Source organism: Schistocerca cancellata, chromosome 10 (genome assembly GCF_023864275.1).
Source record: "Schistocerca cancellata isolate TAMUIC-IGC-003103 chromosome 10, iqSchCanc2.1, whole genome shotgun sequence".
NCBI classification, from domain to species: Eukaryota; Metazoa; Arthropoda; class Insecta; order Orthoptera; family Acrididae; genus Schistocerca; species Schistocerca cancellata.
In genome coordinates this window covers 75,464,564-75,488,753 of record NC_064635.1, presented here as the reverse complement: position 1 = coordinate 75,488,753, position 24,190 = coordinate 75,464,564, and the positions used below count along the sequence as shown (strand labels likewise).

The following is a 24,190-nucleotide window of genomic DNA, read 5'->3' as shown; positions in this document are numbered from 1 at the left end:
GAGACGTGTCGTCTTCAGCGATGAGAGTCGCTTCTGCCTTGGTGCCAATGATGGTCGTATGCGTGTTTGGCGCCGTGCAGGTGAGCGCCACAATCAGGACTGCATACGACCGAGGCACACAGGGCCAACACCCGGCATCATGGTGTGGGGAGCGATCTCCTACACTGGCCGTACACCACTAGTGATCGTCGAGGGGACACTGAATAGTGCACGGTACATCCAAACCGTCATCGAACCCATCGTTCTACCATTCCTAGACCGGCAAGGGAACTTGCTGTTCCAACAGGACAATGCACGTCCGCATGTATCCCGTGCCACCCAACGTGCTCTAGAAGGTGTAAGTCAATTACCCTGGCCAGCAAGATCTCCGGATCTGTCCCCCATTGAGCATGTTTGGGACTGGATGAAGCGTCGTCTCACGCGGTCTGCACGTCCAGCACGAACGCTGGTCCAACTGAGGCGCCAGGTGGAAATGGCATGGCAAGCCGTTCCACAGGACTACATCCAGCATCTCTACGATCGTCTCCATGGGAGAATAGCAGCCTGCATTGCTGCGAAAGGTGGATATACACTGTACTAGTGCCGACATTGTGCATGCTCTGTTGCCTGTGTCTATGTACCTGTGGTTCTGTCAGTGTGATCATGTGATGTATCTGACCCCAGGAATGTGTCAATAAAGTTTCCCCTTCCTGGGACAACGAATTCACGGTGTTCTTATTTCAATTTCCAGGAGTGTATATGTTCGGACGAAGTGGCCAGTGAATACGAAATTACACAACGTAGGCAATTCATAAGCATGTAATTATGAAGCCTCAAGTATAACTTTGAATGAGCAGTGTAACAATATACACTGAAGCGCCAATGAAACTGGTATAGGCATGCATATTAAAATGCAGAGATACGTAAACATGCAGAATACGACAATGCAGTCGGCAGTGCCTATAAAAGGCAACAAGTGTCTAGCGCAGTTCTTAGATCGGTTGCTGCTGCTACAAAGACAGTTTATCAAGATTTAAGCGTGTTTGAATGTGATGTTATAGTCGACACACGAGCGATGGGACACAGCATCTCCGAGATAGCGATGAATTGCCGGGTTTCCCGTGCGACCATTTCACGAGTGTACCGTGAATATCGAGAATCCGGCAAATCATCAACACTCCGTCATCGCTGCGGCCGGAAAAAAGTCCTGGAATATCGGGGCCAATGACGACTGAAGAGTATCGTTCAACGTGACAGAAGTGCAACGTTTCCGCAAATTGCTGCCATCAACAAGTGTCAGTGTGCGAACCATTCAACGAAACATCATCGATATCGATTTTCAGACCCCAAGGCCCACTCCTGTACCCTTGATGACCGCACGACACAAAGCTTTACGCCTCGCCTTGGGCCATCAACACCGACATTGAGCGATTGATGACTGGAAACATATTTCCTGGTCGGACGAGTCTCGTTTCAAATTGTATCGAGCGGATGGACGTGTACGAGTATGGAGGCAACCTCATGAATCCATGGACGCTGCATGTCAGCAGGGGACTGTTCAAGCTGGTGGAGGCTCTGTAATGTTGTGGAGCGTGTGCAGTTGGAGTGATATGGGACCACCGATACGTCTAGGTATGAGTCTTACAGGCGACACGTACGTAAGCAACCTGTCTGATCACCTGCACCCATTCATGCCCATTGTGCTTTCCGACAAACTTGTGCAATTCTAGCGAGACAATGCGACACCCCACACTTCCAGAACTGCTACAAAGTGACACTTCCGCTGGCCACCAAACTTCCCAGACATGAGCACTATTGAGCATATCTGGGATGCCTTGCAACGTGCTGTTCAGAAGAGATCTCGTACGGGTTTATGGACAGCCCTGCAGGATGCATGGTGTCAGTTCCCTGCAGCACTACTTCAGACGTTAGTCGAGTCCATGCCACGTCGTGTTGACGCACTTCTGCGTGCTCGCGGGGGGCCTACACGATTTAGGCAGGTGTACCAGTTTCTTTGGCTCTTCAGTGCATATCACAATATAATTCTAGGAGAAAGATACGACACGGCACTAGGTAATTATTTGGATGAGACTGAAATTGGTAGATGTGATGTACATTTAGAGACAAAAAATGATAACAATCTCAGAAAATTGAATGATTTATTCAAGAGAAGTAGCTTCACAAATTGAGCAAAAAAATGATGCCCTAGTTCATCTCTGGCCCTCATGCAAGCAGTTACACTGTTTGACATTGATTAATGAAGTTGTCAGATGTTCTTCTTTGTGGTATGGTAGCAAATTCTGTCCAACTGACACGTTAGATGGTCAAACTCCAGAGCTGGTTGGAAGGCTCTTCCTATAATGCTGCAGGAGAGCTTGTGTGTAGTTTGGAAGGTAGGAGACGAGGTACTGGCAGAAGTAAAGCTGTGAGGACGGGGCGTGAGTCGTGCTTGGGTAGCTCAGTTGGTAGCTGACACGGTAACTCAGCGTATTCGGTGAGAGGGTTAGCTGCCCCCTATAATAAAGAAGACTGAGTTAATGGATCAACGACGAACTGAACCGGGTGTCTTGCGACGTCCGCACCTAGCAGGTAGAACGAACAAAATGAGACTAAAAAAAAGAAAGAAAAAAATAAGAAAAAAAAGTTGGTAGAGCACTTGCCCGCGAAAGGCAAATGTCCCGAGTTCGAGTCTCGGTCCGGCACACAGTTTTAATCTGCCAGGAAGTCTCACATCAGCGCACACTCCGCTGCAGAGTGAAAATCTAATTCTGGATCCATTAAACTCTGATTCTAATGCTGGATCCCATGTCCTCCTTATCGACAGCGATTTCATCTTTTATTCCCTTGTAACCGGCTGGTGTGGCCGAGCGGTTCTAGGCGCTTCAGTCTGGAACCGCGCGACTGCTACGGTCGCAGGTTCGAATCCTGCCTCGGGCATGGATGTGTGTGATGTCCTTAGGTTAGTTAGGTTTAACTAGTTCTAAGTTCTAGGGGACTGATGACCTCAGATGTTAAGTCCCATAGTGCTCCAAGCCATTTGAACCATTTGACGTATCTGACGAGACCACGGTTTTCCGGTCGTCTAGGGTCCAACAGATATGGTCACGAGTCCAGAAGAGGCGCTGCCGGTGATGTGCTGTTCGCAAAAAGGCATTCGCCTAGGTCGTCTGCTGCCACAGCCCATTAACGCCAAATTTCGCCGCCGTGTCCTAATCGATATGTTCGTCGTACGTCCCACATTGATTTTTGCGGTTGTTTCACGCAGTATAAAATTGTCTGTTAACACTAATAACTCGACACAAACGCCGCTGCTCTCGGTCAAGTGAAGGCCGTTGGGTTCTTGGCACATTGCTGACGCTGTGGATCACGGAAATGACGATTTCCGAAATGAAATATTCCGTTCGTCTAGCTCCAACTACCATTCCACGCTCAATGTGTGTTAATTCCCATCGTGAGGCCACAATGACGTTTTCATGTGAATCAGCTGAGCACAAATGACAGTCCTGCCAATGCACTGTCCTTTTACACCTTGTGTGCGCGATACTCCTCCCATGTGTATATATGTGCATATCGCTATCCCATGACCCGTCACCTAACTGTAAATCAATAGAAGTATTTCTCCGCAGTTACTTTTCTTATACCTATATTTTGTTTGCACACTTTTGAGATTACCTTCTTTAGCAGTGTCCACTCCTCATCAACTCACAGTAGTATTCATTTTAGAAATATATACTGTACACGCAAACTAACTTGATACTCGGAGAAGTGACTGGTGTGAACGACCCTAAGGCATTTCTCATTTACATTCGCTCCCATCAGCCACCACGCCGAGTGTCAGCTTAGTCTGCGTGTGATGATGATGATGTTTGGATTGTGGGGCGCTCAACCGCGCGGTTATCAGCGCCCGTACAAATTCCCAACCTTTTCTCAGTCCAATCTTGCCACTTGCATGAATGATGATGAAATGATGAGGACAACACAAACACCCAGTCATCTCGAAGCAGGTGAAAATCGCTGACCCCGCCGGGAATCGAACCCGGGACCCCGTGCTCGGGAAGCGAGAACGCGACCGCGAGACCACGAGCTGCGGACTAGTCTGCGTGTGTAGTACACCCATAGAAAACTTGTCACTTCTCAAAATTTCAATATCTCACTTCCACAAACAAATATTTCCTGGCGATTTTCTTGTATCTAATGAGACGTTTTCAGGTCTCGAGCATCTGTGATGTAATATACAAGTATGCAGACTGAAGAGACGAATGAAAATTTGTACCTCTAAGTTTAGGAGGATTACCAAGTAGCCTGAATCGTGAATGGGAATTTATATTGAGGAGGGAGTCGTGCTAGGGTAATCCATGCAGTTGTGCAAAGCCACTGTCCCAGGGTGGCGTAGTGGTTAGCACACGTGCCGAGTGAGCCCGGCGATATGGGTTCAAATCCCGGTCTTGGTACAAATTTTCATTCGCCGCTTCACTCCGCATATATACATCATAGAATTATTTATACTTCGACCTATCTACGCCATTTCTGAAATGTGGCCTGAGTTGTATCACCTCCTAGATACGCCTTATAATCCAGTAACCAGTTTCAGAAACCGGCTGTTATATTCCAGTGTCTTTTTGCGTTTTCGAAGTGTACCACCTAGTCTTGTCACTTTTGAGTAGTGTATTTGCTACCACTAGTTTAAATTTGTCACAGAAATCAACGTGTTCTTTTATTAATGTTTACTATTGCCAGCTGATATTCCTCCGTAATTCCGTCCTAGATTCCATTCTCTACTAAATCGTTCTAATCACCCATGATAAGTACACTTTCATCTCCCTTTACATACCGAAATATCCATTCAGTTCACTCGTATAGTCTCTGTACCCGCATTTCGACTTCTTCTGGTAGCGTCGTCATGTGTAGCTGAAGTACAGTCGCCATTTCGTTCCGATTCTGTTGAGGATAATCCTACAGCTATACAGATCACAGCAACTCATTCTGTGTCCCACTTTTATATTCGTGACGAATCCTACTGTCCTTATACCATTTCCTGAGGCTGCCGACATCGTTTTATATTCGTCGCCGTACCTTCATGTTCTCTCTATTTAGCTTCACTGACTGCTATTATACAGGGTGATTCCAAAAAGAATACCACAACTTTAAAAATGTGTATTTAATGAAAGAAACATAATATAACCTTCTGTTATACATCATTACAAAGAGTATTTAAAAAGGTTTTTTTTCACTCGAAAACAAGTTCAGAGATGTTCAATATGGCCCCCTCCTGACACTCGAGCAATATCAACCCGATACTCCAACTCGTTCCACACTCTCTGTAGCATATCAGGCGTAACAGTTTGGATAGCTGCTGTTATTTCTCGTTTCAAATCATCAATGGTGGCTGGGAGAGGTGGCCGAAACACCATATCCTTAACATACCCCCATAAGAAAAAATCGCAGGGGGTAAGATCAGGGCTTCTTGGAGGCCAGTGATGAAGTGCTCTGTCACGGGCTGCCTGGCGGCCGATCCATCGCCTCGGGTAGTTGACGTTCAGGTAGTTACGGACAGATAAGTACCAATGTGGTGGCGCTCCATCCTGCTGAAATATGAACTGTTGTGCTTCTTGTTCGAGCTGAGGGAACACCCAATTCTCTATCATCTCCAGATACTGTAGTCCAGTTACAGTAGCACCTTCGAAGAAAAAGGGACCAAAAACTTTATTGGCTGAAATGGCACAGAAAACGTTCACCTTAGGCGAGTCACGTTCATACTGAGTTGTTTCCCGCGGATTCTCAGTGCCCCATATACAGACATTGTGACGGTTGACTTTCCCGTTAGTGTGGAAAGTTGCTTCATCACTAAACACAATCTTTGAAACGAAAGATTCATCTGTTTCCATTTGAGCAAGGATAAAATCACAGAAATCGATTCTTTTAATCTTATCAGCTGCAGACAGTGCTTGAACCAATTTCAGACGATAAGGTTTCATAACTAACATTTTTCGTAGGACTCTCCATACAGTTGATTGTGGAATTTGCAGCTCTCTGCTAGCTCTGCGAGTCGATTTTCCTGGGCTGCGAACAAATGCTTGCTGGATGCGTGCTACATTTTCATCACTCGTTCTCGGCCGTCCAGAACTTTTCCCTTTGCACAAACACCCATTCTCTGTAAACTGTTTATACCAACGTTTAATACACCACCTATCAGGAGGTTTAACACCATACTTCGTTCGAAATGCACGCTGAACAACTGTCGTCGATTCACTTCTGCCGTACTCAATAACACAAAAAGCTTTCTGTTGAGCGGTCGCCATCTTAGCATCAACTGACGCTGACGCCTAGTCAACAGCGCCTCAAGCAAACAAATGTACAACTAAATGAAACTTTATAGCTCCCTTAATTCGCCGACAGATAGTGCTTAGCTCTGCCTTTTGTCGTTGCAGAGTTTTAAATTCCTAAAGTTGTGGTATTCTTTTTGAATCACCCTGTAGTTTCAGAATTTGCGTTTTGTTTTGCAGTGCTTTTCTCATCTTCCCCTTCGGCATACCTCTCCTGAAGTCCGAAGTGCGGGAGTAATCCGGAATGATTTGCCAATGGAGAGGTTATCAGAAGACACTTTTTCAGTTACATGCCACATGACTTACGGATAAAAGATAGTACATTGATGTCCATTGTCTTCTGCATCCTTCTGCAGTTGGTCAGTGCATCCTTAGACCAAACGCCTTCAGGCGCCCTAGCTGGTGATTTTTTCTCCAGATCCAAGCAAATGCTGGCAGCTAACGCTGAGCCGAGGAGCTTTATACTGGCAATTAAATATCAGGCTCAAATGTAACCGACCGATCCGGAAGAATCAGTGTGGGAACAAGGTGGATACTGAGGTAGTACTGAGGAATGACGACGTGAGTTTGAAGTTATCTAGGGCTATAGATACTACGATAATAAATGACACAATATGAAGTTCAGATGAAGGAGAATGGACGACTCCAAAAAGGGTAATCATTGGAATTGGACAGGAAAAATATCGGCTGGTTATAATTAAACTTTCGTATTTAACACGTTATAACACGGAAACTACACTACTGGCCATTAAAACAGCTACACCAAGAAGAAATGCAGTTGATGAACGTGTATTCATTGGAGAAATATATTATACTAGAACTGACATCTGATTACATTTTCACGCAATCTGGGTGCACAGATCCTGAGAAATCAGTACCCAGAACAACCACCTCTGGCCGTAATAACGGCCTTGATACACCAGGGCATTGACTCAGAGCTTGGATGGCGTGTACAGGTACAGCTGTCCATGCAGCTTGTAAGTAGGCTGTTTAGGTTTTTATATTGGTAACGCCACGTAGCGCTCTGTATGAAAATCACTGGCTGTGCTGTGTGCAGTCTGTGGCTAGTTTGCATTGTTGTCTGCCATTGTAGTGTTGGGCAGCTGGATGTGAACAGCGCGTAGCGTTGCGCAGTTGGAGGTGAGCCGTCAGCAGTGGTGGATGTGGGGAGAGAGATGGCGGAGTTTTGAAATTTGTAAGACTGGATGTCATGAACTGCTATATATATTATGACTATTAAGGTAAATACATTGTTTGTTCTCTATTAAAATCTTTCATTTGCTAACTATCCCTATCAGTAGTTAGTGCCTTCCGTAGTTTGGATCTTTTATTTAGCTGGCAGTAGTGGCGCTCGCTGTATTGCAGTAGTTCGAGTAATGAAGATTTTTGTGAGGTAAGTGATTTGTGAAAGGTATAGGTTAATGTTAGTCAGGGCCATTCTTTTGTAGGGATTTTTGAAAGTCAGATTGCGTTGCGCTAAAAAATATTGTGTGTCAGTTTAAGCACAGTCTTGTATAATTGTTCAAAGGGGACGTTCCAAGCTTCAATACCATACCACAGTTCATCAAGAGTAGTGACTGGCGTATTGTAACGAGCCAGTTGCTCGGCCACCATTGGCCAGACGTTTTCAATTGGTGAGAGATCTGGAGAATGTGCTGGCCAGGGCAGCAGTCGAACATTTTCTGTATCCACAGAGGCCCGTACAGGACCTGCAAGATGCGGTCGTGCATTATCCTGCTGAAACGTAGGGTTTCGCAGGGATCGAAAGAAGGGTAGAGCCACGGGTCGTAAAACATCTGAAATGTAACGTCAACTGTTCAAAGTGCCGTCAATGCGAACAAGAGGTGACCGAGACGTGTAACCAATGGCACCCCGTACCATCACGTCGGGTGATAGGCCACTATGGCGATGACGAATACACGCTTCCAATGTGCGTTCACCGCGATGTCGCCAAACACCGATACGACCATCATGATACTGTAAAAAGAACCTGGATTCATCCGAAAAAATGACGATTTGCCATTCGTGCACCCAGGTTATTCGTTGAGTACACCATCGCAGGCGCTCCTGTCTGTGATGCAGCGTCAAGGGTAACCGCAGCCATGGTCTCCGAGCTGATAGTCCATGCTACTGCAAACGTCGTCGAACTGTTCGTGCAGATGGTTTTTGTCTTGCATACCTCCCCATCTGTTGACTCAGGGATCGAGATGTGACTGCACGTATCGTTACAGGCATGCGGATAAGATGCCTGTCATCTCGACTGCTAGTGATACGTGGCCGTTGGGATCCAGCACGGCGTTCCGTATTACCCTCCTGAACCCACCGATTACATATTCTGCTAACAGTCATTGGATCTCGACCAACGCGAGCAGCAATGTCGCGATACGATAAACCGCAATCGCCATAGGCTACAATCCGATCTTTATGAAACTCGGAAACGTGATGGTACCCATTTATCATCCTTACAAGAGGCATCACAACAATGTTTCACCGGGAAACGCCGGTCAACTGCTGTTTGTGTATGAGAAATCGGTTGAAAACTTTCCTCATGTCAGCACGTTGTAGGTGTCGCCACCGGCGCCAACCTTTTGTGAATGGTCTGAAAAGCTAATCATTTGCGTATCACAGCATCTTCTTCCTGTCGGTTAAATATCGCGTCTGTAGCACGTCATCTCTGTGGTGTTGCAATTTTAATGGTCTGTAGTGTAATTACTGTGCGAGGACCAAACTTGGTTGTATTAATGTCAAGGACATGGGGAAGAGAAATAATAGTGAATTAATTCAGTCGAAACACTTTTAATGTCTGATACGGTACATCGTACCACTACATACCGGTACCATTACTGATAGATAAGGAGCTCAGTATGGCGTCAATCAGTGTCCAGAAGAGTCTGAAAGCGCAGGATTGCATCGTGCACAGCATAACGAAACATGCCCGTACGTATGCTGGCTACCTCTGTTGATAAGGTGCGCTTCAGATCAGCACATGTGTAAATACACTCCTGGAAATTGAAATAAGAACACCGTGAATTCATTGTCCCAGGAAGGGGAAACTTTATTGACACATTCCTGGGGTCAGATACATCACATGATCACACTGACAGAACCACACGCACATAGACACAGGCAACAGAGCATGCACAATGTCGGCACTAGTACAGTGTATATCCACCTTTCGCAGCAATGCAGGCTGCTATTCTCCCATGGAGACGATCGTAGAGATGCTGGATGTAGTCCTGTGGAACGGCTTGCCATGCCATTTCCACCTGGCGCCTCAGTTGGACCAGCGTTCGTGCTGGACGTGCAGACCGCGTGAGACGGCGCTCCATCCAGTCCCAAACATGCTCAATGGGGGACAGATCCGGTGATCTTGCTGGCCAGGGTAGTTGACTTACACCTTCTAGAGCACGTTGGGTGGCACGGGATACATGCGGACGTGTATTGTCCTGTTGGAACAGCAAGTTCTCTTGCCGGTCTAGGAATGGTAGAACGATGGGTTCGATGACGGTTTGGATGTACCGTGCACTATTCAGTGTCCACTCGACGATCACCAGTGGTGCACGGCCAGTGTAGGAGATCGCTCCCCACACCATGATGCCGGGTGTTGGCCCTGTGTGCCTCGGTCGTATGCAGTCCTGATTGTGGCGCTCACCTGCACGGCGCCAAACACGCATACGACCATCATTGGCACCAAGGCAGAAGCGACTCTCATCGCTGAAGACAACACGTCTCCATTCGTCCCTCCATTCACGCCTGTCGCGACACCACTGGAGGCGGGCTGCACGATGTTGGGGCGTGAGCAGAAGATGGCCTAACGGTGTGCGGGACCGTAGCCCAGCTTCATGGAGACGGTTGCGAATGGTCCTCGCCGATACCCCAGGAGCAACAGTGTCCCTAATTTGCTGGGAAGTGGCGGTGCGGTCCCCTACGGCACTGCGTAGGATCCTACGGTCTTGGCGTGCATCCGTGCGTCGCTGCGGTCCGGTCCCAGGTCGACGGGCACGTGCACCTTCCGCCGACCACTGGCGACAACATCGATGTACTGTGGGGACCTCACGCCCTACGTGTTGAGCAATTCGGCGGTACGTCCACCCGGCCTCCCGCATGCCCACTATACGCCCTCGCTCAAAGTCCGTCAACTGCACATACGGTTCACGTCCACGCTGTCGCGGCATGCTACCAGTGTTAAAGACTGCGATGGAGCTCCGTATGCCACGGCAAACTGGCTGACACTGACGGCGGCGGTGCACAAATGCTGCGCAGCTAGCGCCATTCGACGGCCAACACCGCGGTTCCTGGTGTGTCCGCTGTGTCGTGCGTGTGATCATTGCGTGTACAGCCCTCTCGCAGTGTCCGGAGCAAGTATGGTGGGTCTGACACACCGGTGTGAATGTGTTCTTTTTTCCATTTCCAGGAGTGTATTTCCCTGGTAAATCCTGTACTTCAGGTAGCCTCCCAACCAGAAATCACAGGGAGTGAGATTAGTTGATCGTGCCAGCCAAACATTTGGAAACGATAGGTTGACAATTCGATTATTTCCCAATGTGTTTCGGAGAAGCAGGTGAACTTCACGAACCAAGCGCGGTGGGGCCCCAACTTACACGAAAATGTTGAGTTCAATGCGGGTATGAAATGCTGGCGAAGCATATCGCAGTAACGCTAGCCGGTCACACTACACGTCTTTGGTCTTTGAGCGCCAACCTGTTCAAAAAACAGTAGACCATTGATGAACGTAGCCGTGAAGCCACACCCTATGATGACACTTTCACCATACGGAGGAACTTCATGCACAGTGACTGGAGGTGAAGATTCCCGCACTCGGCAATTCTGTGTGCAGATTTCGTGATATATGAATGTCTTCAGTTAAAATGAACACTCTGTATAACAGATGTCCTCCTTTATATGCGGTATATGACATTTCGATCCACTCGTCAGATGTGGAGCAGGTAACGAAGACGAGAAGACACTGCCTTACCTTGGGCTTCACCGTCCACAGCTGCTTCGGCAGTAGTTGGAGTGGAAGATGGCTTTTGATGAACCTCGGCGACTTCAGTTTCGCACAGGCTTCTATTGAGTGCGGCCCCAGATCCGCCATTTCTTTCAGAATTGACGAGAATCTGCAATGACAATAAAAGCAGAATTAGTGAAGAAAAGTAGTCACGGAAAAGGCATGTGCAAGAGGACACTGAGTGGATCATTAATAGCGTAACACAACAATTTAGTGAGAAGGACGCATATCTGTCCTGCAATTCCATTCGGATGAGGTGTCGATCTGATCTTCTCGAGTGAGAGAGAGAGGGGGTGGGGGTGGGGGTGGTATGGGTGGTGCGACCTGACAGATCTCATCGTGCTCTACGGTGTTCCGTGAACCATTATCCACACACCCGTTGCCCTGCCGAAACACTTCGTCCCACACGAGTAGTAATTTCTCGGATCGATGTGTCATATTCTCTCACACGAATAATGCGCCCCGTTTCAAATTCACTGCTTTGACGGTTCGGCTCGCGCTTACGTCTGCGAGGCATCACGCACGTCCATTCAAGTCACACCCATTACCTTCGGTTTATAGCGACAGCGAGAGCCGCAGGCAAATTTTACCGGTAGGTGGTGTTGCACCGCGATATCTATGTTCATCTTGAACCTGCTGGCCGACACTGTTCAACTGCTAATCATTTCTGCAAAACATACTAATGTACATTGAACCGTGCGTGGCTCATGTTCCCGCCATCATGTACGAGGCCTGTCCAGAAAGTAAGTTCCGATTGATCGCGAAATGGAAACCACAGTGAATATCAGAAATGTTTTATTTGTAACAGTTAGCTACACCTTCCAGCTACTTCTCTACGTAGTCGCCGTTCTGACTTAGACATTTGTCGTAGCGGTGCACCAACTTTTCAATACCCTCATCATAGAAGGCAGCCGCCATTGCTTTCCGCCAATCTTTCACACTGGCCTACAGCTCGCTGTCTATGCCAAAATATTGTCTTCATAGACAGTGGTTCATGTGACCAGCGATGAAACTCAGAGGGAGACAATTACGGGCTGTATTGTGGGTAAACATAAATTTCCAATTGAAAACCATGCAGGAGCATCTTCATTGCCCCTGCAGAATGCGGCTGAGAATTGTCTTGAAGAAGAAACAGCACGACAGTTATGTAACATTGGCTGCATAGCTTCAGGCGAAATTTCTCACCAGGCCCTCGGGAGACGCCACACATCACTTGGACCTTGTGGATAAAATCGGAAGTTCACTGAGGCTTTTCGCGGATGATGCTGTGGTATATCGAGAGGTTTTAACTATGGAAAATTGTACTGAAATGCAGGAGGAGCTGCAGCGAATTGACGCATGGTACAGGGAATGGCAATTGAATCTCAATGTAGACAAGTGTAATGTGCTGCGAATAAATAGATAGAAAGATCCCTTATCATTTAGCTACAATATAGCAAGTCAGCAACTGGAAGCAGTTAATTCCATAAATTATCTGGGAGTATGCATTAGGAGTGATTTAAAATGGAATGATCATATAAAGTTGATCGTCGGTAAAGCAGATGCCAGACTGAGATTAATTGGAAGAATCCTACGGAAATGCAATCCGAAAACAAAGGAAGTAGGTTACAGTACACTTGTTCGCCCACTGCTTGAATACTGCTCAGCAGTGTGGGATCCGTAGCAGATAGGGTTGATAGAAGAGATAGAGAAGATCCAACGGAGAGCAGCGCGCTTCTTTACAGGATCATTTAGTAATCGCGAAAGCGTTACGGAGATGATAGATAAACTCCAGTGGAAGACTCTGGAGGAGAGACGCTCAGTAGCTCGGTACGGGCTTTTGTCAAAGTTTCGAGAACATATCTTCTCCGAGGAGTCAAGCAGTATATTGCTCCCTGCTACGTATATCTCGCAGAGACCATGAGGATGAAATCAGAAAGATTAGAGCCCACACAGAGGCGTACCGACAATCCTTCATTCCACGAACAATACGAGACTGGAATAGAAGGGAGAACCGATAGAGGTACTCAAAGTACCCTCCGCCACACACCGTCAGCTGGCTTGCGGAGTATGGTGTAGATGTAGTTGTAGATGTAGCCGGGACACAGTCTTGGTGGATCGTAGGTCCGTCGTCCTACCGGACGACGCGTTTTGACTCGCCGATCGTTCATGAGTCGGCTGCGTGTGTGCGCATCGTCTCCCAATTTGTCTTCGTGCATGCTTAGTTACTGTTGGGTATCGTTCAGGTCTTCGTGCAAGTGTTTGTCAGGTTGTGTGTGTAGTTGGCGTTATTTCCACTGACGACTATATTAGATGTTGTCTGCATTCAGAGGGTAGTCGGTCAGTTGGCGCGGACCAGGGAGGATATCTCCGTGCGGCGCAGTCGACTGGGTCCGCTGGCGGTCCTTGCGCAGTGTCGGAGCGTGTGTGGAGCTGTCCGATCGCTACGAGCTTCGTGGCTCACCGCCCCAGGGCGTCAAAGTTAGGTGGTGTCTTCAGTACCCAAGCCACGTCCCTTCATGTTGTTTCGTTCGTTTCGGTGGTTCGTTGTCGGGGAGCTTTTCCTGTGAGCAAAACCGAGTGTTTTTAGCGGTGAAATCGAGCCACCGTGCGGTGGAATTAACTATATTGGTTCTCTACAATTCAAGTGCACCTGAGGAATTTTCTGCCTTGTGGCCGTCAGTGTTCCGGTTACCTGCCCTTGGCCACTAACATAATTTCAGGCAGTGTCCGTTCCTTACCTGTTGTCGCTGTCCAACACGGTGTGTAGTTTTGACAGATTAATACGTATTTCGTTGTGGATAATCACGTCCGTAACAGTTCAGTCCTTAAGTTCATGTACCGATTGGTGGCTAACAAGTCGTTTGGTCGGTCGGTCCGTGACTGTCTCTCGGTTGGGCTACCGACGGATCACGTGTAGTTGGGCCCACCACCTGTCTCATCTAAGTGAACGTTAATGTTTCGAGGGCAGCCCCCCTCCCCCCTGGAGGTGCCTGAGTGCTGTTGTCTATACTGTCCTTTTCATGGGTGTTTAATGGTCTGTTGATAATCTATTATAGCCAATGCTTTAAAGGAAAAAAAATTATTGTGTTTTATGTAAATCAAAGGCCTTTAGCCCATATACGTAAGTTTGAATTCTGGCAAGTGGATGTTTTGCTGAAAGTTACTGTTGTGCTATCTTTTCATTTATTGCGCTGTCAGCCACTTAAGGTTTAAGGTATTTTGAATTTTTGGAAAATCAGCTGTAGGCCTTCAGCCGCTTAAAATTTCCCCTTAAGCGAAAACAATGCGGCCTTCTGCCTTAAAAGATTATGCAAAAACAGACATAATGTCAGATGGGATAGCAGCAATCAGTAATTGTATAATGTTAGTTATAATCCGTCTTGATTGCAAATTTTTTTTTATTCATATGACCGGTTTCGGTTCATTCAGAACCATCTTCATATCTGATATTTCAGTTACAGGAGTAACCCGTCCAAATCCAGCAACTTTCACATGCTGCGTCACATGCGAAAGTAGCTAAATTTGGACGGGTTACTCCTGTAACTGAAATATCGTCCAAATCCAGCAACTTTCACATGCTGCGTCACATGTGAAAGTTATTGAATTTGGACGGGTTACTCCTGTGATTGAAATATCAGATCTGAAGATGGTTCTGAATGAACCGAAACCGGTCATATGAATAAAAAAGAAATTTTTTTGCAATCAAGACGGATTATAACTAACATTAAAAGATTATGGTAATATATTTTAAAATTTTGAAATTTAATTGTGGCCTTCAGCCATTGGTATTGCACCTTGTTTATGTTCTGCCTTGAGGCTTTCAGCCTAGTTGTGATATATACATATATATTTTAATTATTTTATTTGCAATTTTAACTGCGTGTCTTCAGTCACTTGAAATTTATCTTCTTGATTTTTAAGATTTCTTGTTGGGGGGCCTTCAGCCGTGAAAGAATTGGATTTTGAACGTCGTAGTTGTAGAGGTTATGCCGTTTTGGTTTAAATGTGTTATTAAATTGCAATAAATTACAATTTTGAAGTGAAACTGACCGTCACCTTATTTGGCCCTTTCCGCAATCCTAATCACCTGTTCCTCCAGAGGGTTTAGCGGGCGTTTCATACATGTCCTGAGAATATGAATGTCCTATCCCTAGTTGTTCAAGGTGTTCTGCTGTTTCTGAACGTGAGCGTATTCGCTACACCGAAGATCTTCGCAAAAGCTATCGGCAAACCTTCGAGCACCTCGGGCACGCGTGCAGCCTACACGGCCCCTGCATGCCTCAGCGTCACTATCTCGCCTCGTCGTGGTAACGCAGAGCCAGCAGGCGGCGGTACCAGAGATGGCAGAGACCGCCACTTCCAAGGCGCCTGCTAGCGCCCGCCCCACACGTGGTCAGAAAGTGGTGGTGGTGATGGTGCTTAGTGTTTAACGTCCCGTCGACAACGAGGTCATTAGAGACGGAGCGCAAGCTCGGGTTAGGGAAGGAGTGGGAAGGAAATCGGGCGTGCCCTTTCAAAGGAACCATCCCGGCATTTGCCTGAAACGATTTAGGGAAATCTCGGAAAACCTAAATCAGGATGTCCGGAGACGGGATTGAACCGACGTCCTCCCGAATGCGAGTCCAGAAAGTAGTGCCGCGAGTATTATGCCGCCGACAGCTATGAAGGTCAGCCCCAGAGCTGCACAGGTCATTTACGTATTCATATTTATTTATTTATTTATGCATTTATTTTACCTGGAAAGATTAGGGCCTTCAGGCCCTCTCTTACACCTAACCAGGCATACTCAGATTGAACAAATTTCAGTTTCTACAGAATATTAAGGACATATAACATGTTATACAGTATTAATGTTAAAGAAAAAAATAGAGATTATAACAATAGTACAATGATAATTATAACAATCAAAAAATAATTATAACAATCAATAATAATAATAATAATAATAATAATAGTAATGACTATGTATATGAAAGTAAACATATTTTTATTTTATGAATTTCAGTCCTATTGCTAGTTGGGAATTTTCTCGTTATATTCTTGCAGCTTGTGAGTTATTCTCATCGAGCAGAGACATAAGACGATAGAATGGGGTGAACGAGAAATAGAAGAGGTAGATAGGTTAGAGGAAGAGAAATAGAATGGTAAAATTCGAAGCTATGATGGAGAGGAGAAAGAAAGAGATGAGAGGGGCACAACAATGGTGGCTATACCAGCCATAATATGTAAGTTTTGAGTTCCCTCTTGAAAGCTGAGTGGTTCTGGATAAGACGCAGATCACAGGGGAGCGCGTTCCATAGTCGTATGGCTGAGATGGAGAATGACACGGAGAAAGATTTTGTGTTATGTAAAGGTACAGCCAAGATGCTAGACGTATTCGATCTGGTACTGCGGTTGTGGAATGATGATAGGTGTTTAATGTGAGAAGATAAATATTGGGGGCACCAGTGCTTAAGAAATCGATGAAGTAAGCACATCGTGTGGAGATCGCGTGCCTTATGTGGGCGTGTCCAACCTAGCTGGGAGTATGAAGGACTGATATGATCATACAACCGTATACTGCACACGTATGTAACGCAAGCGTTCATCACTAGCTCGGAGCATCTCGAATTTTCACTATTTGTGTCGTGTTGAACTACATCACAGTAGTAAAGATTAGGCAAGACTAGTGTTTGGGCTAATTTTTGTTTAACATGGGTTGGAAATATTTTTCTAAATTTTTGAATTGCATGTAGGAAGGAGAGCGATTTCCGGCAAGCTGTGACTGTTTGTTCTTCCCAGTTCAGGTGTTAATCCAAGATTATTCCAAGGTCTTTTACTGTTTTTTGGTATGGTAGTTGGATACCATTGAGGAGTATTTGAGGGACTGTTTCGCGAAAGTTCCGGCTGATTAACTTTGGATGAGATATAAGTATGACCTGGGATTTCTTGGGGTTTAGTTTCAGACCTAGGTTCTGTGCCCATCGAGAAACAGTGCAGAGATCTGCGTTCATACTCGCTACTGCGTCAGCAATGTTCTTGGGGCTTGCACTTATGTACAGTTGGATGTCGTCGGCATATACACTCCTGGAAATTGAAATAAGAACACCGTGAATTCATTGTCCCAGGAAGGGGAAACTTTATTGACACATTCCTGGGGTCAGATACATCACATGATCACACTGACAGAACCACAGGCACATAGACACAGGCAACAGAGCATGCACAATGTCGGCACTAGTACAGTGTATATCCACCTTTCGCAGCAATGCAGGCTGCTATTCTCCCATGGAGACGATCGTAGAGATGCTGGATGTAGTCCTGTGGAACGGCTTGCCATGCCATTTCCACCTGGCGCCTCAGTTGGACCAGCGTTCGTGCTGGACGTGCAGACCGCGTGAGACGACGCTTCATCCAGTCCCAAACATGCTCAATGGGGGACAGATCCGGAGATCTTGCTGGCCAGGGTAGTTGACTTACACCTTCTAGAGCACGTTGGGTAGCACGGGATACATGCGGACGTGCATTGTCCTGTTGGAACAGCAAGTTCCCTTGCCGGTCTAGGAATGGTAGAACGATGGGTTCGATGACGGTTTGGATGTACCGTGCACTATTCAGTGTCCCCTTGACGATCACCAGTGATGTACGGCCAGTGTAGGAGATCGCTCCCCACACCATGATGCCGGGTGTTGGCCCTGTGTGCCTCGGTCGTATGCAGTCCTGATTGTGGCGCTCACCTGCACGGCGCCAAACACGCATACGACCATCATTGGCACCAAGGCAGAAGCGACTCTCATCGCTGAAGACGACACGTCTCCATTCGTCCCTCCATTCACGCCTGTCGCGACACCACTGGAGGCGGGCTGCACGATGTTGGGGCGTGAGCGGAAGACGGCGTAACGGTGTGCGGGACCGTAACCCAGCTTCATGGAGACGGTTGCGAATGGTCCTCGCCGATACCCCAGGAGCAACAGTGTCCCTAATTTGCTGGAAAGTCCACGTCCACGCTGTCGCGGCATGCTACCAGTGTTAAAGACTGCGATGGAGCTCCGTATGCCACGGCAAACTGGATGACACTGACGGCGGCGGTGCACAAATGCTGCGCAGCTAGCGCCATTCGACGGCCAACACCGCGGTTCCTGGTGTGTCCGCTGTGCCGTGCGTGTGATCATTGCTTGTACAGCCCTCTCGCAGTGTCCGGAGCAAGTATGGTGGGTCTGACACACCGGTGTCAATGTGTTCTTTTTTCCATTTCCAGGTGTGTACTTATTAAAAGAAATAGCCCATTTCTCTAAGTAATCAAGCGCTATGATATAGAAAACCATTGTCTCTTCCTGAAATTTAGAAATCAAATTAATTCGTTAGGATTTTTATACTTTCATTTCTTGAAATTCCTCTTGGTTTTCATGCCAATAAAATTGGCGTTCTTCCTTCAATTCAGACATTATTTCAACTATCGAGACTTTCTTCCATCCACCCTTTTTATATTGTTTTCAAACAGAGCCAAGTCTGAACGCAGAAACAGGAAGTAAATTTCACTGGTCGGAGTACTGAAAAAATCCGGAATTATTTTAGGTGGTCTGTCTTCGGCGTCAAAAAGCTGTTTCAATGGAATTCAAAGTTTAAGAATTCTGTCAACTGCGAGGGTTAACGACAGCCATCTTGTTTTTGTGTGAGACAGAAGAGCCTGATGACTGGCACCAACGTATAAGCAGAACTCATTCAGCTTCTCTGTGCTCACCGTGTATGTTGAAAAATAAATACTTTCATGACGATTATTTGAATGGCCAGAGTTAAGGCCCGAGCAGCAGTTGATATTGTGGAGAATATGGGCAGCGCATCCAATACCTTCTACGTTTCTTCCTAGTTCTTCTTTAATTTGGTGAAACACATTCCCCTGGCCGCGTTGATGAAGCCCTCCACAAAAAGCGATTAATTTATCTAATGGACTTTGCAGTTGTCTTAAAGTGTCTAGACAAACGTTTGCAATTCTCTCCCATGTTTCGTTATTCGACGAATGAAACTTCAACATCTTCTGTTGAATTCAGTCAGTTTCAATAAAGTATTAAACAACTAAGGAAAACATCTTTTCAGCCTTTTGGTTCGACGCATCGGTGTCTATGCCGTAAAATGAAACTTCTGGCGATTGTTTTATGCATTCAGACACTGCGTGTGCGCGAGAACGTTTTTAACAGTCGCTGCAGCTTTGCTCCTGGCTGTAGACAGCTTTCCAGCGACTCTGGAGCCAGGATACATTGCGAGATTCAGTTTTGCTGTAGAATCAAGAGAACTGAAGAACTGATGATGCGTGACAACTTTATAAGCTGTTGTTAGTTCTCCAGCAATAACGAGCATTTCTTTCTGGGTATCTTCCTTAAACATGAATGTAGATGTTGATGTCGATGTCACCGCGAATCTGCATGATTCTTCGTAGAAATGTGATGCGTGACATATGCCTTACCTCCGTGAGTCACTGAGATGAAACAGCTACAAATCTCACACAACGGCTCCTGATCCATACGTTCATACTTGACAAAAGACCACTCTTTCATGTTAACATCCACAAAGTGACATTTCCTTTTACCATCCTTAGGCCTTTTCGTAAGCTATGATATGTGTATTAGACGGTAAACAGTCGACAACAGCACTTCAGTCATCGAAGTACAAGTCACTATACACGTCTGTAAAAGCATCCGATCACCATTTTTGACCGTTATTTGATTATCAATTTCATCAAGATTAAATCACATTCGGAATCCGTGATTACCTCGCTAGATTTTATCGAATTTTATACTGCAACAAACACGCCGCCACCATTGGCTGCTAACCTATCCTTACGATAAATATTCCAGTCTGAACTTAGGATTTCGTTGTCACTGACGTCTAGCTTCAACCAGCTTTCTGTTCCCAGTACTACCTGTGCATTATAACCTTCAGATCTCTGATCTGCGAGGCCCAAGATTCTCTGAGGTCGCTGATTTAACAGGCAGATCATGTTTGCTCCAAATGGAGGGGTCCTGTAACCTAAAATAGCCCCCTGTGCACGCCAAACGTACTCCTCCACCCTAGTAACCGCTTCCTGCGTGTAGTGCACGCCTGACCTATTAGCTGGCCGCTGTGGCCGAGTGGTTCTGGGCGGTTCAGTCCGGAACCGCGCGACAGGTACTTCCGCAAGTTCGAATCCTGCCTCGGTCATGGATGTGTGTGATGTCCATAGGTTAGCTAGGTTTAAGTAGTTCTGAGTTCTAGGCGACTGATGACCTCAGATGTTAAGTCCCATAGTGCTCAGAGCCATTTGAACCATTTGAACCTGACCTATTAAGGGGAACCCCACAATTCTGCACCCGATAGCGGAGGTCAAGAAATTCGCATCCGATACCGTCGCAGAGTCGTCTGAGGCTCTGGTTTAGACCTTTCACTCTGCTCCAAACCAGAGGACCGCAGTCAACCCTGGGTACGGTGCTACAGATAGACAGCTTAGCCTGCACCCCCGTGCTTTGCTGGAAGCCTTCACCAAATCAGCCAGCCGCCGAAAGGAGCCGAGGACGGCCTCAGGACCCAAGCGGCATTCGTCATTCGTGCCGACATGTGCCACTACATGCAGCTGCTTGTAGCCAGTGCGCTCGATAGCCACCGGCACGGCCTCCTCCACATCACGGATGAGACCTCCCTGCAAACATACCGAATGCACACTGGAATCCTTTTCCGCCTTGCCTGCTGTCTCCCTGAGGCCCTCCATCACCCGCCTAACATTGGAGCTCCCAATGACTACCATACCCACCCTCTGTATTGGTCCGGACTGGGCTCTAAAATCGACAGCTGGCCCAACAGGAGAGGCATCCCGTGCTGGCTCAGAGTTATCTCCAACACTGGGAAGCACCTCGTGCCTGTTGCTATGACATAGGGAACCATCCGCACGGCCTGCTCCCTCTTTCTCCTTCCGCCCAGTGACACACGAGCCCACCACTGTCTGCCACCCACTCTGGAGTGAGAACGGACCGGTCAGATGTTGCGTATCGGAAGCCACAGTGACCTCCGGGCCACCAGGGGATTTCAGTGACATCAAAGGTATCGCAGGTCTCGTCACTGGCGCCCCGACATCACCGCAACTTCGAGCATTAGTTAGAAGCTTGTCGATGGTAGCCAACACAGCTTCCAGCTGTTTACGGATAGCAGCCAACTCTCCTTGTGTGCGCTCACAACAAGCAGTCCCTAGCCATATCGTACTGTGTATGAAATACATATGACGTCTTAAATGGCGCTACTGAGTTTGAAAATATACCAAAGGAGAATAAAGTAACACTAAAAGTTGGTGTGCAGATTTCTCACTGAACTCTGAGACCGCAAACTATTAAACAGAAATAAATTTCTCCACACGGAAAATTTACACTGGGAAGCCGCCCTACACAAGAATATTCACAGGACTTACGCAAAAACAAAAACTACGATTAATTTTCTAACCACTAGTCTACACAGTAAAATACACACGTACAGTTCACTTCTTTGCAGAAGCACGTGAACAAAACCAAATCAACGATACGTGAACAAAACCAAATCAACGATATACGGGACAAAGCACAAAATATGGGTGGACTATGTGAGGAACCTGTAACCTACATCTACATCTACATCTACATACATACTCCGCAATCCACCATACGGTGCGTGGCGGAGGGTACCTCGTACCACAACTAGCATCTTCTCTCCCTGTACCACTCCCAAACAGAACGACGGAAAAATGACTGCCTATATGCCTCTCTGTACGAGCCCTCTCTTATCTTATCTTTGTGGTCTTTCCGCGAAATATAAGTTGGCGGCGGTAAAATTGTACTGCAGTCAGCCTCAAATGCTGGTTCTCTAAATTTCCTCAGTAGCGATTCACGAAAAGAACGCCTCCTTTCCTCTACAGACTCCCACCCAGGTTCCTGAAGCATTTCCGTAACACTCGCGTGATGATCAAACCTACCAGTAACAAATCTAGCAGCCCGCCTCTGAATTTCTTCTATGTCCTCCCTCAATCCGACCTGATAGGGATCCCAAACGCTCGAGCAGTACTCAAGAATAGGTCGTATTAGTGTTTTATAAGCGGTCTCCTTTACAGATGAACCACATCTTCCCAGCCTCCACGCCATTAATGATACTGAGAAAAAGTAATTACTGATAACTTATATAATCCATATTAGAAATGGTTCAAATGGGTCTGAGCACTATGGGACTTAACATCTGTGGTCATCAGTCCCCTAGCACTTAGAACTACTTAAGCGTAACTAACCTAAGGACATCACACACATCCATGCCCGAGGCAGGATTCGAACCTGCGACCGTAGCAGTCCCGCGGTTCCGGACTGAGCGCCTAGAACCGCTAGACCACCGCGGCCGGCAATCCATATTAGAGTCCTACAAAATGATGAGAATAGTAATGACCTTTTGAAAATAATTTAGTTTCGCGACTGAAACAGAATCGAACGGTTTAGTTTTTACCCCTCAGAAAAATTCACTTTACCCCTTAAGGGGTAATTACTCCCAGATTGGGAACCACTGAACCACAGCAACGGTTACGAGAGTCTGGTGTGACAGCTGTGAGGATTGTCGACTGTGGGACTCCACCATGCTGAAGAGTATAATAATAAAAATAATGCCTTCGTTTTAAAGCTATGAAAAAGGCCCTCTCATAATCGTAAGAGACCTAATTATAGTGTATGGACTTTTTCAGCTGTCTCAGTGGGCATCTGATGTGTACGAGGATGGTTTGATAAGTCTGGTAAAAAATGCAAGAAAAGATTGCTCGAACAGTCAACGGGTATACTGCCGGTTCATAGTGTCCAACGGGCACAATATTTCGGCGATCAGACATGTCGCCATCGTCAGGTGCGCTGACGAACTGTGCGCGTTGGACGCTATGAACCGGCAGTATACCCGTGGACAGTTGGAGCAACAAACTGAAGAATCACAAGAAAAGATTGTTTGATTAGTAAGCAAATCACCTTACTTCTCGACGTAGTGTCCTTTGGGGGATATACACCTCGTCCAGCAATCCTCCAGTTTTTTCATTCCAACGGAAAAATTAGTTCTGTCAAATTGTGCAAAATACCCGTTGACTGCAACTATCACTTCTTCATTTGATGAAAATTTCTTCCCAGCAAGCCGAAGTTTCGACTTAGAGAACAGGAGGAGGTCACTTTGGGCTGTGGCCAGTTTGGTGGATGAGGAATCAATACAAAGCCCACTTCATGCACTTTCGCCATTGTCATCGCTAATGTGTGGGATGATGCATTATCCTGGTGGATAAACACCTTTTTGCGTGCCAATCTTGGACTTTTCTTGGACAACGCAAGTTTCAAATGATCCAACAATGAAGCATAATAGGGTCTACTTATGGTTCTGCCTTTTTCCGAGTAATCTAGAAGATTATTATCTCGGAAATTAAAAAAAAAACAGTGGGCATTACCTTACCTGGTCACAAAATGGTCCTTGCCTTCTTTGGTGCACTTGACTCTGGTGCGTAATGATGGGTCCAGGTTTCATCAACTGTCGCAAGACGGCGCAAAAAGTCTTCCGCATTGTGATTAAACATCGCCAGACATTGTGCTGAAATGTTGTGCTGATGTGCTTCTGGTTGACTACGAGCAATCGCTGCTCCATCCTCGCACACAGCTTCTTCATAGGCAGTTCTCCGTGCAGGATACTATACACTCGTTCAGTCGAGATGTCTGCAGTATAAGCAATGTCACGAATTTTTATTCAGGGGTCTTGCATTACCATATCATGGATTTTGTCAGTGGTCTCCTTTGTGATGACCTCAATCGGACGGCCGGACCGCGCTTCGTCTTCGGTGCTTGACCGACCACATTTAAATTCATTAATCCAAAAGTAAATAGTCTTCAGTGTTAGTGCCAGAGACCTCGTTCATCCCATCCAT

At 46.5% G+C, this 24,190-nt stretch overlaps 1 protein-coding gene across 1 annotated transcript in view; it reads right to left on the bottom strand.

Moving 5' to 3' along the window:
* Positions 1 to 24,190, bottom strand: part of LOC126106556 (luciferin sulfotransferase-like) — a 190,270-nt gene that overhangs the window by 22,549 nt on the left and 143,531 nt on the right. Inside the window, exon 4 of the mRNA XM_049912893.1 lies at positions 11,278 to 11,419. Coding sequence (XP_049768850.1) covers positions 11,278 to 11,419 — 142 coding nt within the window. The remainder of the gene's footprint in view (positions 1 to 11,277; positions 11,420 to 24,190) is intronic.